The sequence below is a fragment of the Geotrypetes seraphini genome, chromosome 1, assembly GCF_902459505.1.
Source record: "Geotrypetes seraphini chromosome 1, aGeoSer1.1, whole genome shotgun sequence".
NCBI lineage: Eukaryota > Metazoa > Chordata > Amphibia > Gymnophiona > Dermophiidae > Geotrypetes > Geotrypetes seraphini.
In genome coordinates, this window is record NC_047084.1 from 344850642 (window position 1) to 344869268 (window position 18627).

At 41.6% G+C, this 18627-nt stretch overlaps 1 protein-coding gene across 8 annotated transcripts in view; it reads right to left on the bottom strand.

The window, feature by feature from the left end:
* AFF1 (AF4/FMR2 family member 1) overlaps positions 1-18627 on the bottom strand; it is a 517509-nt gene that overhangs the window by 325979 nt on the left and 172903 nt on the right. For all 8 annotated transcript variants that reach the window (XM_033962847.1, XM_033962828.1, XM_033962809.1 and 5 more), the window contains one exon: positions 10923-11043. In XM_033962847.1, the coding sequence (XP_033818738.1) occupies positions 10923-11043 (121 nt within the window). The remainder of the gene's footprint in view (positions 1-10922; positions 11044-18627) is intronic.

The following is an 18627-nucleotide window of genomic DNA, read 5'->3' on the forward strand; positions in this document are numbered from 1 at the left end:
TTGCAACGGTGAATCAAGATTACAGGCTTTTGGTAGTACCATGGAGGAGTTCTGAGTCTTACATGGCTATATTATGTTGCTAAGGAAAGCAAGACCCTTCTTCCGCCAAAAACATTTCGCCGTCCTTGTCCAATCCATCATCCTCTCCAAACTTGACTATTGTAATGCCATTTACCTATGCTTAACAAAAAAAAAAGCCTCCAAAGACTCCAGCTTATTCAGAACACGGCAGCCAAGGTGATTTTTGCAAAACGTAAATCTGACCACATCTCCCCACTCCTGGCCAATCTTCACTGGCTCCCAGTGATTTCCAGAGTCCAATTCAAATGCTCTTGCCTGGCTTTTAAGATTATTCATGGCATCCTTCCTTCCCTAATCCCACTTTCTTTTAACTCCTCGTGCCCTTACTCCACCAGGACCGCCCATAAATTAAAACTATCCTTCCCCTCCCTACATAGTATTCTCCATGCAGGTAAACTGGGAAAATCACTTCTTTTCAAATCACAGGTCTCTGGAATGACCTTACTATCCCGCTGCAGAACCTGAGCTCCCTCCATTTATTCCGCAAGAAACTAAAAACCTGGCTCTTCTCTAACATGTAATTTCTTTTCCCTTACTTTTCCACTCGATTTATAAACTTATGTAAACCTTTCCCTACCCTTTCTCATTTTAAATTCTTGTAAACCGTGCCGAGCTCTACTTCCGTGGGGATGATGCGGTATATAAACTTAAGGTTTAGTTTAGTTTAGTCAAGAGGTTACAACATGCAACATGTTAGACAAGATCCCAGCGTACTGCAGAGACGTGAAACAAGTAGAATAGTAATGCACTAAATAAAGATCAATGTAAAACCAAAGGACCTGTGATAAAAGTGTGGCTTGATTTTAGTACTGAATAACCCAATGGTACTATGATATGCTATCAAAACTTACATATGCTAAATTGCACCCGAGCATATCCATTGATCCTGGTATCTAACTTAACAGGTTCCACCCCCATGTTAAGATTCCCCCACTAGTCTGTTTCCCCCATTTTTTATACTGTAAAACACTTAGAATTTATAATTGGCGTTTTATCAAAATTTTAATAAACTGCTGCTAAGCAGGTATTTCACCAGTCTGCCACATATTACACTGCCTCAAACAAATGTGGGCACAATCTAGCCAACTATCTGAAAGGCAGAAGAGACAGAACGAATATTACCGTCATTCAAGATGATAATAATGCTGTGCTTACTGAGCCCTCTGACATACTTTCTTCATTTCAGGATTATTACAAGAAACTTTATACTTCTGAAACTGAACCAGATAGTGACATTGCCGGGTTCCTCTCTAAGTTGCCTCACGAACGGGTCACAGAATCTGATAATCAGCTCCTGACACAACCTTTTACACTTAATGAAATAACGGAAGCTATTGATTCCATGGCAAAAGCTAAAACGCCTGGCCCCGACGGTTTAACGACGGAGTTTTACTCTGCAACCCGAGATTTGGTGTTACCTCATATGCTAGCTTATTTTAACCATCTTATAACATCTGGCATGGTTAGGGGAACTTTCACTGAAGCAACTATTATTGTGTTGCCTAAGCCTAATCGTGACCCTATGAGAGTTGCAAACTATCGTCCCCTATCGATGATAAATACAGACGCCAAAGTTTTTGCTAAATTGATGGCCATCCGCCTACAAAAGGCACTTCCCTGTCTCATATCAATGGAACAAACTGGCTTTCTGGCTAACAGGCTCTCAAGTGATAATACACGCACCTTTCTCAATGTGATTGCTCGCGCTCAAAATTTACCGGAACCACTTGTAGCAATGAGTTTGGATGCGGAGAAGGCGTTTGACCGGATTGAATGGTCTTATCTATTCTCTGTGTTAAGCTGGTTTGGATTTCATCCTGACTTCATTGCAATGCTTCAAGTTCTATACACAGCTCCCCAAACGAGAATATACATCAACGGCTTGTTTTCTGATCCCTTCTCTCCTAGTCGTGGCACCAGACAGGGATGTCCGTTATCTCCGCTGCTGTTTAATCTAGCGTTAGAACCTCTACTTACAGCACTTCGGACACACCCTAATATCCATTGAATTCGGAAATTATTTTATCTGCCTATGCAGATGATGTGTTATTGTACATTACTGCAGATTCTATTGAACCGGTCTTGGAAACTATTAAAGCATATTCTATTGTCTCTGGTTATAAATTAAACTTAGATAAAACCGAGGTAATGTCTTTAAATTCACCTGAAGTCCTTACAATGATTCAACGATTGGGACTAAGGTGGACGGGCAGACAGATGAAATATCTTGGAGTGCTGTTTGCACCTACGTTAGAAGAAACGTTGACCTGTAATGCGGAACATCTAGTATCTACGGTTGTTAAACTCACCACCAGATGGTCTCCCCTCAAATTATCTTGGTGGGGACGACTTGATACGATCAAGATGATGATATCTCCGATTGTGAATTATATCTTGAATATGATCCCAGCGTATCTCCCCAGAACTGCCTACAAGCACTTGGAATCTCTTTTGTCAAAATTCCTATGGAACAACTCCACTCCACGTATTAGTCTTCAAAAGCTAAAGAGAGAAAAACTTGAAGGAGGTGTTCGTTTTCCAAGTTTCTTCGACTACCACACCGCCATGTTACTTCGTCAAGGATCACACTGGATATCTGGACATACAAGTTCTCAAGCTCCCTCCTGGGTGACTCTGGAAAAGGAAAGTACCAATTCAGACCTTTTTTGTTCAACATTTTCTGAATCCTTGACAACCAATTTTTCTGAACCGATTCGCTCCACTAAAACTGCTCTTAAATCTGTTGACAAACTACTAAAAACAAAATGGTCAGATACATTGTACATTTACTTATGGAATAATCCCTCAATTAAAATACAAGATCACCCGGTGAACTGGACTGTTTGGAAAAGGGCTGGCATCTCCTTTCTCAATCAGTTGTATTGCGACAGTTCTTGGATTCCATTTGACACTTTGTGCCGTGATCACAATTTACCTCAATCCCACTACTTTAGATGGCTACAACTGTGTCATGCCATCAAGGCCGGATATAACCTGGCCATCATCTCAAATAATAAACCTTCCATATGTAGACTTTATGATCTTATGTCCTGTAAAGTGAAAGGACACACAGCTGCCTGGTACTCCATACTCATAGATTTACAAAATGCTTCCCCCTTGGGGATTTGGGAAGTTTGGGCACACGACACTGGCATGGAGATGGAATCCAAAATTTGGCCCAAGATATGGAAAGAAATATATTCCTCACTTCATTCATCCTCAATCATTCAATCCATTTTCTATTTACTACACAGAGCCTTTTGGACACCACATAAGTTAGCTAAGTTACCCAATTCAGAAGTCACTTGTTGCTGGTCATGCAAGGCAGATAGTGGTAAACTAGACCATATGATTTTAAGTTGTCCACCTATTCATACCTTTTGGCTCCAAATTTGGAAAACCATTTCAGAGATCATTGACATCACTGAGAAGCTTACTATAGCTATTGTAATTTATGGCAGATATGGTTTACACACATCCCTAGATGACCCAGCAGCTAAATTACTGAGATGTTTGACATTAATAGCTCTGAAACTTATTCTCACAAACTGGAAAAAGCCTGCTGCTTTATCACATGGGCTATGGTGGAACACTGTATGTTTGACTATGAAATATGAAAGAGTTTTTGCTGAGAAACGTGGTACTCTCCTCTCACATGAAGATACCTGGAAAGCACTAACGGATTACTGTACTACATGATACTATATTTCATGACCCATCTCTTTACTATTATTAATAATATCACTATGTCTCTTGACTTAAACCATTACTTTGTGTGCAACAATATCCATGTTTCATCTTGTCCTGTCGTAGGATATGATTATGTACTAGACTGTCATTTAATCACTTGTTTCCATTTACACTGACTTGTTATCTTTTTTGTCAGAATTTGCTGTGTATGTTATTCCTTGTATTTTCATAAAAATTAATAAACATATTGGAACTTAAAAAAAAAAAAAAAATTTAATAAACTTGGAAACTTCGACTGAGTCCAAACAACAGGAAAAAGACCACGTTGCAGACTCTACACCCATGGTGGATTCCCGTCACAGTAGCCAGATGAAAATCATTGATGATGATGCAGGTTGTTTTGAACCCAAGATAAGCAGCTACGTCATCTGAGAGAAAATATCAATTTCTTTTCTTATTCACTGTTTCATGATGATATTTAGATGAAGAATGCTGATATTGGGTTTGTTTTTTTTTTGCAAACATACGATGATGTTTCAAAGATGCTCCGATGACGAACATCAACAATAACTTGAAGAGCAGAGGCTGAGATGGAACCAATATTTTCGGTACCCCTCCAATGAAATATTCCCTCAAACAGCAACTAATGCCTCTGTCAAAGTAAGTAGGTCATAGTCGATGGAAGCAATGTGCATAAGTCATCGACCCTGAAACCAATATCCTGCGCAGGTTGTCGAAGGGTAGAAGACCTCAAAGAGGATGCACGTCCAATAAGAGACACAATCTGCACAGAAGGAGACACTGGTGTCAAAGTAGAGTTATTCCTTGATGATGTATTCCGGACAGGTACCATCAATGTAGATGCCACAGTACTGAAGAAAAACTGCTGTATGCAAGGAAATATTGCATAGAGGTTCGATGATCATCAATGCTACTATTTAAGAAGAACCTGGCAAAAGTAGAGTTGTTGAATATGCTACACTTAGTATGAAGAGGAGGCACTGTACTTCAAAACAATAATCTGAATCGATGTTCATCGATGAAGTGACCATGTCGCATCAAGTGTTATCGAAGGTGCCACAGACATTGAAGTGCGAGTGCAAAGACGTTGCACTTCAAATGACATCAAATGCATCATCCAGAAAGCCATGCATCAAATGGACTCAATGCTTAACTGGCAGTGCGCTGTCCACTGTGATACTTCTGTGACAACATGGTTGAAACATTGGTACAGAAGGCATGCATCAAATAGACTCGATGCTAATATGCCACCGATGAAGGTATGGATGTCTACTAGTACCAGCAAGTCCCAGTCACTGGAAATCCAACTTCAGACCTATATGTTGAAATAAGAAAGAAACAAAAGAAGAAAACCCGACATTAAACAATATAGCTTTTCTTCTCCTAAACCACAGCCCCAGAGTCAGATATAGTCAAAGAGGGCAAGCTGGAGTAAAGTAGAAATAAGGCCGAAAATCCATCAATGATCCTAGTATGAAGTAAGGATGGAACTTTGTGTGAGGGCCGAGAAGTTTCTTTTTCAATAAAGAAAGTCCAAAATTTCTCTGTCAATTATTCTTCACTGATTTTCAAAAGTAAAGAACAGAAGAAGCTGAAATACTTGAAAAAGATAGTTAAAAAATTTAAACAGGAAGGCAACTTGATGGAGAAAAAGAGACACGTCTTCTTCACTCCATGGAAAACGAAAAACTGACAACCTCGCAAGCTACCATCAGGCGGGAAGGCACTCGCGCATGCGCGGTGCGGGCAGTCTAAAAGCTTGCTAAAGATTAAAGTGATACTACACTTTTCACTGTCTGTAACAGGGCTCTGTGGATGACATCACCCATATGTAGGAAAATCTGCCTGCTTGTCTAAGGACAAAATGCACTACATTAAGTATGCATTTATCATATCCGCTTACTAATTAGAGCAATGGAATCTCAACCAACAAGGGATTTGATATAGCACTGGGGTATGAATTTGAACTTTTGACATAGTGTTTATGGAAGCTATGAGTAAGCAAGGAGTTGCCATGGGAACAGATAATTGTGTTCAGACTTGCTGGCTCCTTAACAACTGCCGGGCACCCAGTTTAAGAGGGGAATGAGAGTTGCTAAAAGTCAAGCACAAGGGAGTCAGGACAGCTCCTGGATCTCTGGAGGAGGCAGGCTGTTGGGAGTAGGAAACATTTTTCAATTCGATTTGGCACATTGAATTGATTTTTCGATTAGATTCACTTTTCCTGCCCAATTAAGCGTTTGTTTGGTTTTTTTCCCAAACATCATGGTGGGTTTATTTTGTAGCCTCTTCACCCCCTTTGCCCTCTCCAACTTTGCGTTGGCACTGTGGTATAAACAAAAAAGATTTTTCCTCTCTCTGTTAGGTCCTAGCTCACACTTGGTGTCTAAACACCAGCTCTGTCAGAATACACATTTCAAATCTGACATATTGTAATCTCAAAATAGAAAATTTTATTATTTTTTCAACCTTCTGTTATCTGGTTATTTTATTAATCATGTTGGTCCAGAGCTCTAGCTTCTGTTTGCCGTCTGCTAAATCGCTCATCAGGGTCTTCTGCCCAATTGACAATTTCTTCTTTCTCCGTGCTTACCATCCATCTTCCTATCTCTGTACCTTCCATTCCACTGGCATATCCAATATTTCTGTTTCTTTCCCACTGTCTACCTCTACCATCTCTCTCTCTCCCTGCCTTGTGCCCTGGGTCAAACCTCTCTATTCCTCTCTATGCAGCATCTCTCTCTTCCTCTCCTCCATTATAGAAGCATGATGGCAGATAAAAGCCAAATGGCCCATCTAGTCTTCCCATCCACAGTAACCATTATCTCTTTCTCTCTCCCAGTGATCCCACATGCTTATCTCAGGCCCTTTAGAATTCAGACACAGTTTCTGTCTCCACCACCTCTTCTGGAGACTGTTCCATGCATCTTCCATGCATCTACCACCCTTTCTGTAAAAAAAAGTTCCTTAGATTACTCTGGAGCCTATCACCTCTTAACTTCATCCTATGCCCTCATTGCGGAGATTCCTTTCAAATGAAAGACACTTGACTCATGCACATTTACATTACATAGGTATTTAAACGTCTCTATCAAATCTCCCCTCTCCCACCTTACAAAGTATACAGATTGAGATCTTTAAGTCTGTCCCCATACACCTTATGATGAAGACTATATACCATTTTAGCAGCCTTCCTCTGGACCTACTCCATCCTTTTTATATCTTTTTTAAGGTGTGGCCCCCAGAATTGTACACAATATTTTAAATGAGGTCTCACCAGAGTCTTATACAGGGACATCAATACCTCCTTTTTCCTACTGGCCATACCTCTCCCTATGCAACCTAGCATCCTTCTAGCTTTCGCTGTCATCTTTTCAACCTGATAGCCACTTTAAGATCATCACATACAATCACACCCAAGTCCCTCTCTTCTGTCATGCACATAAGTTCTTGTCCATGGCCTTGCATTTCTTAGCATTAAATTTTAGCTGCCAAATTTCAGACCATTCTTCAAGCTTCATCAGGTGTTTCTTCATGTTATTCACACAATCCGGCATGTCTACTCTATTGCAGATTTTGGCATCATTCGCAAAGAGGCAAATCTTGCCCGACAACCCTTCAGCAATATCGTTTATAAAAATTTTAAAAAGAACTACAGTAAGTGCAACATTTCTTTCTCTCCCCATGCACCATCTCTCCCTGCCGTCCATTCTATGTCCAACATTTCTCCTTCTCTTTCTCCCCTCCACCATATGCAGGATTTCTCCCCCTCACCACTTTCTACCTCCCCCATGCATAGCAGCTTTCTATCCCTCCCACTCCCTTGTGCAGCAGCTTTCCATACTTCCCTCCCATCCCCCTGTGCAGCACTTCCTGACTGACCCCTTCCACCATGAGCTCTGACTTACCAATTCAGCGAGTCCTGACACCTCCAGGTCTTCCAAAGCAGCAGTAATGGTGGCTGGTGGGAAGAGGCAGCACTCTGAACGGGTGGCTTCTGGTCCACCCCTCCAGGGCTTCCCTCTGCCGCATCATCAGTGATGCAGCAGAGGGAAGGCACCTGCGGGGCACACCAGGATCAACCTGTTCTGAGCACTGCCTCTTCCCAATGGCCACTGCTGCTGCTTTAGGAGACCCGGATGTGTCAGGACTCACTGAATCGGAGAGTCTCATGTTTTTAGATAGCAAATCAATTTGGCGAATCAGGCAGCACTAGTTGGGAGTGGCCTGACCCAAAGGAGATTTAGGATCCTGTCTGTGATTTGGGTAATCTTCCAATTGATCAAGTCCATCAAACATGGAGGACTTTTATATTCGAGAAAAAACAACTGAAATAATTACATCAAAGGAAATATTGTACATAGTTGGACTGTTTAGCAACTTATTTTGTTCATACAAGTGCCCTTTCTATAAAGGAAGAATAAAGAATAAATACTTTGTAGAGCCCTCTGCCAACATCTGGCTAGATAAGGGAGTTACATATGAATCATAATTAACATGTATTTATATCGAAGTTATACAAAGATGATCACAGAAGATTTAGAAGTGAGTATTTTTTCAGATTTGTTATAATGTAAGTCACTTTCACAAATCAGCCACCAGATGTAGCTTCCCATCATGTTCTCATTATATTGTCCTTAGTAGCAGCAATCAAAGTTCAGTATATTCTGGTAGAAGTAGAAACATAATGGTAGATAAAGGCCAAATGGCCCATCCAGTCTACCCATCCAGAGTAACCAATATCTCTTCCTCTCTCTAAGTGATCCCACATGCCTATCTGCCTATCCCATGCTTTCTTGAATTCAGATACAGATACCACCTTTTCCGGGAGACTGTTCCATGCATCTATCACCCTTTCTGTAAAAAAGTATTTCCTTTGCTTACTCTTGAGCCTATCACCTCTTCATCCTATGCCCTCTCATTCCAGAGCTTCCTTTCAAATGAAAGAGACTCGACTCATGCGCATTTATGTCACGTAAGTATCTATATCATATCTCCCCTTTCCCGCCTTTCCTCCAAAGTATACATATTGATACGCCTTATGATGAAGACCATGCACCATTTTAGTATCCTTCCTCTGGATTGACTCCATCCTTTTTATAACTTTTTGAAGTTGTGCTCTAGAATTGTACACAATATTCTAAATGAGGTCTCACCAGAGTCTTATACAGGGGCACCTTGCTCCTCTGAGTATGCTCCCATGTTCTCCTTGAATGTCTCAAGATGTGCATCATGGATATGAACTTTAAGAGACATCCTTCAGCTCATTCTACTATACTTTTTCAACAGATTCTCAACCAACTCCACATAGTTTGTGGTCTTGAGTTTGCCCATGAAGCACCAAATCACTGCAAAGCTGTTCCAAGCTGCTTTCTCCTTTGTAATTAACTTGGGAAATTTCTTGCACTCCAGATCTTATTTGTCATCCAACGAGGACACCAGCTTTGACCTTTGCCTCGGATAGATTAAGGAAGATGTCTTGAATGTACTTGAAGGCTGCCGACTCCTTATCTAGAACTCTGACATATTGTTTTGTTAGGCCTAATTTGATGTGCAGTGGTATCATCAGCACTTCCAGGAGTCCGCCAGTGGTTCTCATTTGATGTTGTTTCTCCCCACAGAGAACTTTGTCCGCTGTGGCCAGTCCCAACTTTGATAGTGCGCCTTTGTGTCTGCTGTCCCAAAGGCAGAGATAGCAGGGAAACTTGGTAAAACCGCCGTAGAGACCCATTAGGAATGCCACCATTTTGAAGTCTCTGATGACCTCCCAGTCATACTCATCATACTTCAAGGCACCTAAGTAAGGTCTGGTTACATAGTGGCAAAAGCAGAGCCCATCTTGATGAGTGAAGGTGGAAAAAGCTGATATGTGACTTGCACACTTTCATCCAACAAGTTCCACAGCTTGAGCCCAGACGTCAAAAGCTCAGCATTGGATTTGGTGAGACCAAGATTTCTAATCAAGTCATTCAGGTCTTTTTGGTTTTGATAGTATGAGTTTCTCTCATCAGCAGCACTACCGATATTGTAAACTGGATCTACAATGTCTCCCTCACTCTTTGACTTGCTGCTCTCTTCTGAAGACAGCTGCTCTGTCTCTGGAGGAGTGGGTATGGGGAACTCAGGGCAATGTGGCACCAGGGAAATGGATGAAGGAATGTACGGATATGTGATTGCAGATGCATGATTGCCAGTTCAACATTTGAAAAAGTCCACCATGCAGAAGTAACAGTTGCTTGAGTGGTCATTAAGTTCCCACCAAATCCTTGGGATAGTAAGCTTCAAGGCTCTCTTTTCCCTTCTGTATCATCCTGTAAAAGAACAAAATGAAATTGTGATAATGAAAACAATACATTTATTTCACCTATAACTAATGTGTATGAGATTCTCGCAACCTATTTCATATGTATTTTCAAATAACATTGAAAATATTTAAATTTAAATATTTTAAAAAATTAACATTCTAAGAAATTTCATAGCAGAAAATTCCACCATCCTAGTGAGAAACAAAATTTTCTTACCTTCCAGAGGATTTTGGGTAGTGCTCACATGTGAAGTGAGGTACCCAAGGTTTGTCTTGATCCCCAACAGGCATGCCGAAATATGCCTTTTAGGCATCGAACATCTTAGCAGATGCTTCTACGGAGTTTTCCTCTTATCTTGATAAATTAGCTGCATACATAGCAAAATGCTTCTTCTACCAGTTGTTTGCGCCTTAGTAAAAGGGCCCCTAATTTTATTCAGCTTGGAATCAATCTGAAATGTTCAGCAAAACAAGGTAAAATTTCATACTATCAATGTCCTGATCATAAAAGCAAAGTTTGAGGGCAATTATAGCCATTTTCTATAGTTTTGTGGCATAGACTATTAAAAATGAACTCTTCTAATCCAGAAACAAACAAACAAAAGTTACATCTTAATATAAATAAGTTTGCATACATCTACAGCTAAATATCTGTTTAAATTGCTTCTGAATTGTTTGGTTGTTTTGTTATTGTTGTTTTTAAATTGTAAGTTCCAGGATTTTGGGGCCTTCTAATTTCTGAGATTTACACTGGCCTAGATTTCTGTGATTCTCTGAAAGATCCTCCCTGTACTGTCTCTAATTAGGTCAGTTTTCAAACAAATACCTTGTAGGGTTCCGCAAAGAGTGGGGCATTGTCAAGGAAGGTCTCTCTCTCATGAAGAGCTTCCTGGTTCCTCCTTTCTCGTTCTCTGAGCCGAAGCAAATTTCTGTCTTCATTATATAAACTGTAAATAAAAGTAAAACATAGTAAAAAAAAATGTGCTGTGATCAAAAGAAAAATCTGAATCAACCAGAAATCAACCCATGTTTCCCCGAAGATAAGACCCACCCCGAAAATAAGCCCTAGTCGCCAGCAGCAGCGTTTCCCCCCTCTCCCGGCTGGCCCTTCCTTCTCTCCCTCCCATCCGAACCCCGACCACGAGACCAAAATACCTGGTAACAAATGGCAGCGTCGGCAGCCCAGGCTGCATCGCAGCTTTCTCACATCCGGGCGTTCTGTATGCCGTGTTGGTGATGACATCATCAGTGATGCGGCAGAGGAATGCCCAGGTGTGAGAAGACCGCGATGCAGCCTGTGCTGCCGACGCTGCTGTTTGTTCCCAGGTATTTTGGTCTCGCGGTCGGGGTTCAGATGGGAGGGAGAGATGAAAGGGTTGGGGTCCGGGAGGGATAGGAACTACAAGGGTTCTGCTGAACAAGGGATGGGAGGGAGGGATAGAAGCTGCAAGGGTTCTGCTGCACAAGGGGATGGGAGGGAGGGATAGAAGCTGCAAGGGTTCTGCTGCACAAGGGGATGGGAAGGAGGGAGGGACAGAAAGATACTGCATAAGGGGATGGGTGAGAGGGGAGGAAAGATGCTGCACATGTGGGGGAGAGAAAGGAAATAGGAAGAATTGGGGTGGAGGAGAGGAAGGGAGAGATGATCATTGTACATGAAAAAAATTTAGACCTACCCCAAAAATAAGACCTAGTGCCTTTTTTGGGCCCAAAATTAATATAAGATAATAACAACAATAATAATAACTTTATTTTTATATACCGCAGTACCACAAACAGTTCAAAGCGGTTTACAGTGTAAGAGACTGTACATTTACAGCGAAGATACAATGCGAACTGTACATATTCAGTAAAGGTATTTATACAGCAAAGAAACAGTGTAGATTTACCATGCAGGAGACTGTACATATACAGCAGAGATATGTATATAGTGGAGAGGCAGTGCGAGAGGCATTATAAAGAATAAAGCAGTGTACAAAACCAATGCAGGGTGGTGAATGTCAGGAAGACAACTAGTATCAGTTATAGAATGGTAGTATTTGATTATTTGGTGATGGGGGATTAGTAGTATGATGGGGGATTAGTAGTATTTGATTATTTGGTGATTGGGGGCAACAAGGTAGGTCAGCCTTGACCAGGATTCATGCTCAACTTTTCATCTGTAATAGACTAACGATGCTGAAATGCCAGGGCTCATGAACCTGGTAGGGAAATCTGGCCATAGAATAGCAAAATGTACTGGTTAGATTTCAGTGCACGTATAGAACAAACTAGAGTTCAGGTCTCTCAGACAGACTACCACTGCAACAAACTACTAGAAAAGAGAGGAAATTAACAAAATTAATTTTAAAAAAAAGGGGGGGGGGAAGGAGAAGGAAAAAGTATATAGCATTGTATTACCAGTTAAGGCATGCTGGGAAAAAGATTAATAAAATCTAATTTTGAAGAAGTGGCTTAGATATGCTCCACTAAACAGTATTTTTCAATATCAACCTGATACAACTTGCCTAGGCCACCTGATAAGAGAGACTTCTAATTAAGACAATTCTACCACCAGCATGAGGAACTAGTAAAGCTGAACTATATTATGCGATTCCTTACTCTAGGTTGCAAACCCTTCACGTCATCCCTTTGTCAGAATCTGAAATAAGTGGAAGAAGTTTGGCTTAAACTTTTATATGCTCACAATTCCCTAAGTAAACCCATATCATAAGCAATAATTTTAAAATGTAAATATCCGCCATTTCTGTAGATTTTATACTTTTTTCTGGGAGTCGCTACTCCCTGCTCAGCTGAAAACTAGCTTCCTTGGGACTATGGCACTATTGCTGTCCGATTCGAATCACCGATTCACTTTGGTGACTCGACCTCACTAATTCACCAACCAACACCCCCCACCCCCATAGAGAGAGACCTGACATACCTCAGAGGCCTCATAAAGAAAAGCATCCATGGCGGTCAACAGCAGCATAGTTCAGAATGGGCTACTAGCGGCCTTACTTCTGATGCGGCAGAGGGAAGCCCTAGCGGGTGGGTGATTTGGAAGTGGAACTTGTGGCTTGGAACCAGAAGCAATTGGCAGAGAATCTGACATCATGTGAGCCCAGGAAAGAAGCTAAGTATCCCTTTCCGTTTTCAAATGCAGTGCTAATGTTACGTGTTTTCTGTGACTAAGAAGCACAACTTTGAATTAATAGTCTTCTGAGACCTAACCCTGTATATAATCATTGTGAATTTGGAATATCTGCAGTTGAAGCACCTATTTTGGAGGTGTTATTAAAGACCCATGAATGAAGCCCTTTAACTGAGGTCTTTTTTTCTTCAAAAGTTTTCTTTGGGTGCTCCTCCATTATTCTAGTGGATGGCCTTCATCCTTTTTTGATTCTACATTTCTTGGGTGTTTGGGTGACCAGATAGACTATACAGTAGAGTGTGTCTAGCATATGACTCTTGAAATATATGATTCACATAATATGCTTTTCAATTTTTGAATAGTATGATTTCAATTACCACAATAGTATGATTTCAATTACCACAACATTGACTTTAAATGTTACATCAGGGAGTGCTAGGGAGGTAAAATTCCTAGATGTCATAAATGACTGCTTCTTGGAGCAACTGGTCCAGAAACTGACAAGAAGGGGAGCTATTTTAAATTTGGTCCTTCGAGAATGCAAGGCATAGTACAGGAGTTAACTGTGTTGGGTCTGCTGGGAAACAATGATCATAACGTGATCAAATTTGGGCCGATACCTTGAGTAATGCCACAGAATAAATCTACTGTAGAGGCCTTTAATTTTCAAAAGGGCAACTATGATAAAATGAGTAAAATGGTTAAAAAGCAGCTAAAAGGATCAATTGCAAAGATTAGGCTATAAACCAATCATGGATGTTACCATATTTTTCGCTCCATAAGACGCACCTGACTATAAGATGCACTCAAGATTTAGAGGAAGAAAACAAGAAAAAAAAACCATTCTGAACCAAATTCTCTCTGCCAGGCTCTGCATCCAATCCCACACTCCTTGCCAGGATCTGTACCCTGCTCCCCCCTCTGGTGGTCCAGTGGTAGGCCAGGGCAGGCCAGGACAGGGGAGGCAGGCCTAGTGGCAGGTAGGCAGGCCAGGGCCCCCCACCCCAATGCAAACAGGCAGGCAGGGCCCCCCACCTGGAGGCAGGCAGGGTCCCCCCTTACCTTAACTCCTCCAGTGGTCCAGCGCTGTAGGGTAGGAGCTTTCAGCCTCCTGACCTTCCCTCTGACTTTCTCCACAGCGGCAGAGTCGGAGAGGCAAGAAGATAGGCGTGAGTTTTTCGCTTCCTGCCTTGTCCCGTGCTGCTCCGTGAATGGCGGTCCAGCGCTGTAGGGCAGGATAAAGAAAGCTAAGAAAGAATATGAAGAGAAACTTGCCAAAGAGGCAAAAACTCAATTTTTGAAGGTACATCAGAAGCAGAAAACCTGTGAGGGAATCCGTAGGTCTGCAGTACCTGAAGATTGAAGGGTGGCCAATGTTGCGCCAATTTTTAAAAAGGGTTCAAAGAGAGATCCAGGAAATTACAGACCAGTAAGCCTGACTTCAGTGTCAGGCAAAATGGTGGAAACAATTATAAAAGGTAAAATTGAGGAACACATAGACAAACATAATTTAATGAGATAGTGTCAGCATGGGTTCAGCTGAGGAAAATCCTGCCTCACCAATTTGTTTGACTTCTTTAAAGGTGTGAATAAACATGTGGCTAAAGGTGAGCTGGTTGATGTAATGTATCTAGATTTTCAGAAAGCTTTTAACAAAGTTCCTCATGAGAGGCTCCTGAAAAAATTAGTTATGGGATAGGTGGCAAAGTTCAGTTGTGGATTAGGAATTGGTAATCAGACAGAAAACAAAGGGTAGGGTTAAATGGTCATATTTCTCAATGGAGAGAGTAAACAGTAGAGTGCTGCAGGGGTCTGTACTGGGACCGGTGCTATTTAACTTATTTATAAATGACCTGGAAATTGGAATGACAAGTGAGATGATTAAATTAGCAGATTACACTAAACTGTTCAAAGTTATTAAAACATATGCGGATTGTGAAAAATTGCAGGTAGACCTTATGAAATTGGAAGACTGGCCGTCTAAGTGGCAGATGAAATTTAATGTGGATAAATGCAAAGTGATGCACGTTGGGAAGAATAACCCAAATCACTGGATTGTGATAAACCAAAGTTATCGGAAGCTAGGGTCCATCTTGGGGGTTAGCACCCAAGAAAAGGATCTGGGTGTCATTGTAGATAGTATTTAAACATAGGCTAGAGTAAACTATATAGCAGTTCAAATAAGCCTGCAGATCTGCTTTGTGGAGTGAGGGAAAAACAATTTGGCCACAGAAGAATGGTTGGGGGTTCTAGTTAAATAATACAGCCAGAAGCAGTGTGTAGATCTCGACTTGTATTGAGATAAATGAGAACTGGTACTGTGCAATGCTCTCTTGGATGTACTTGAAGAGCGTGGGATTTTGATGTTCTTTCAGATTTACCAGGAGAAGCATGTTCAGTACCATGGGGCCTTGATATGCCATGCTCAGGCTGGGACGATACCAAGGGAGACGGTGCAAGCACCGGTGCCACATGTACTTTAAACAACACAGCTAGCTTCCTTTGGAAAACTCAAGTAGGTCCTGGAAGGATTGCACCAGTACCGTTGGCTCTGCAGGGTGACGAAGGGTGGGTGACCTCAATGAGGAAGCATGCCCCAAAGGAGACACAGCCTGCACTGAAGATCGATGATGGTGTTGACGCTTGGCACGCATCGAAGGAAATCGATGATGGTGTTGACGCTTGGCACGCATCGAGGGACTCTATGCTGAAGATTCCTGTGATGCTAGTTGAGAAGAAGCCGACTTCTTAGCAGGCTTGCCCGATGCAGGAACCGAGTCCGACGCCAAGAGAGTTAACTATGCTGGTACCAACAGCACTGATTTATCACTGGAGCCCATGGTTGCTCCAAAAAGCTTCTCTTGCTGGATAAGTCGAGCTATTTTATTTTCCCCCAAAATTTTTATTTATTAGAAATAGGTATACAAGTTAAAAGATACAGCACTCTGAAAACATGCACAACCTGAACAGAAATTAAGATAAGATAGTCATCCGTGTGGTTCCTTCACGGAGACTAAAAGAACCCAACAAAAACAGTTCAAGAACCTTCCCCCCCATTCCCTCCTCCCCAGCAGCCCAGTGTCAAAAATTCAAAAGAGCACTTTGGGCTCCATGGGACAAGCTACCCCAGACAGGAGCTCAAACTGCTCGGAACTTTCTCCAACGAGCAGGGCCACAATTCTTAACATCCAAATATTCATACCTTAACAAAGTAAATAGTTCATTTTTCCACATAGTAATGGTAGGTACCTCTGCCTGCCGCCATAACAAAAGTATACATTTCCTAGCCATCAAAGAAGCTTTTTGCAGTAAAAGAATTACCCTTAGACAATCCCAAGAAATTTGAGATTTGAGAGAAAAGCAAGACATTTGCCTGCAACGGAACTCGCCTTCGCATGATCGTCTGCAGATGAAGACCAACAAATGACCAAAAGGTTTGCAATCTGTCACAGGACCAGAACATATGAAAGAATCCCGCTGGCACTTTAGACAGCTGGCATGAGAGGCAAACACTGCCGTATACGCCCTTATATGGTGAGATATAAAGGCATAACAGGAATTCATAGTGCTGTTCCTGCAGAACCATAGAGCGAGTCAAACGCGGGAGATGTTTCATAAGAAGATGCAAATCATCACCAGTGATCTGCTCAGAGGAGGCAAGATCCTGATTCCACACCACCACCACAGCGTCATAGTCCCCAGGAAGCACTGAAACTGCCCAGACTGACCTGGTAAAAGGACAGACTGGTTCTAGGTTGGCGAGACAAGATCAAGGTTTCCTGAACCATATCCACCCATGTCCTCATTCAAAGTATTGTGGTCCAAAGAGTGGAGGTAATGGATAACTTGGCCATATGAAAACCAATATCGAGCCTGCAAAATTCCCCGAGCTTGGGGATCCTCAAAGGACAGAGGAAGTCCATGCTCCGACACCACATCTTGCACATAACACAAACCATGGCCTGTCCATCTCTACAGATATAGCTTAGAGCCATCTGGATCCAAGTCTCAATTCCCCCATAAGTAGAGGTGAAAGGCAAATGCATAGGTTTGCATAACCATTGCCAGCACTGTCGCATAGTTTTCAGCAGAGGATGGGAAAGGGTAGGGAAAATCCTATGAGGTCTTTTGGCATGAAGATAATATAACAAGTGTGTTTATGCCATCAGCTGCTGTTCAAGAGAAACAGGGTATAGTGTTGAGTGTTCTTGATCCAATCGACCAGATGGCAAAGGAGACAGGCAATATTATATCTTCTCAAATCTGGCAATGCCAAACCACTTCTCTCCAATGGCAAAGAGAGTTGCGCTAAAGTCAGTCTGGGTTTCTTATTGTTCCAAAGAAATTTGCGCAAAATTTTTTGATACTGCCCCATATCCTTATTAGTCATGTACAAAGGAAAAGTTTGCATCACATAAATCCATTTTGGAAACAATAGCATTTTGAACAAAGCAATTCTGCCCCTCAAAGTCAGCGGGAATTTGGATAAGCTGAGCTTTAAGGGAACGTTTTTGTAGAGTAGAACAGCGGATACAAGAGTCCACTCGATGTTCCGGCCCTAGACATTGAATGCACCAGTTGTGTGGGTCAGTGATCGATATGGGTCATTGGCAGCGAGTGCACTTCTTGAATCCGCTAGAAGGCTTCGACATGAGAGGAAAAATCTTGGCAGCAAGGAAAAAAAACAATGCAATGATTGCCAAAAACCGAGGAAAAAAACTGTAAAGAAGAAAATATCCCCTAAGGCTAAACAGCCCGAAGGCCCAAGTAAGAAAAAATTATTAAACGACGAAAACAGCCAAAGAGAGAAAAGAAATTTAGTAATTGAAAATAAAATAAAAAGAAAATGAACCAAAAAGTCTAAAGATAAAAGTTGTCTGGGAAGGCAACTTGAATGGACAGAATCCAAACACAACTTCTTCGCTCCACAGAAAACGAAGAACAGGAGCTGCGAGCCAACATTGGGCGGGAAATCACTTGCGCATTTTTAGTGTGGGCAGTCTCAAAGTTTCTTAAAAAGTTTAAAGTAACAGTACACTTTTAGCACTGTCTGTACTGGGCTCCGTGAATGATGTCACCCATATGCAAGAATATGGTGCCTGCTTGTCCAAGGATAAATATTACATTAAGGGCCTGTTTTACAAAACTGCGCTAGCGGCTGCAGCGCGGTAATGGCCCTGAAGTCCATAGAGATTTAAAGGGCTTCCAGGCTGTTGCTGCATGGCAGCCGCTAGCGCAGCTTTGTAAAACAGGCCCTAAGTTTTGGAAAACTATCGACAGATGTTAAAACACCTAATACCTCCCCAATGTTATATCATCATCAAAATAAAAAGGTGATCTTAAGTGTTTTAAGAAAAAAATAATAATAATTCAAACTACATATATGCAAGTTAAATCC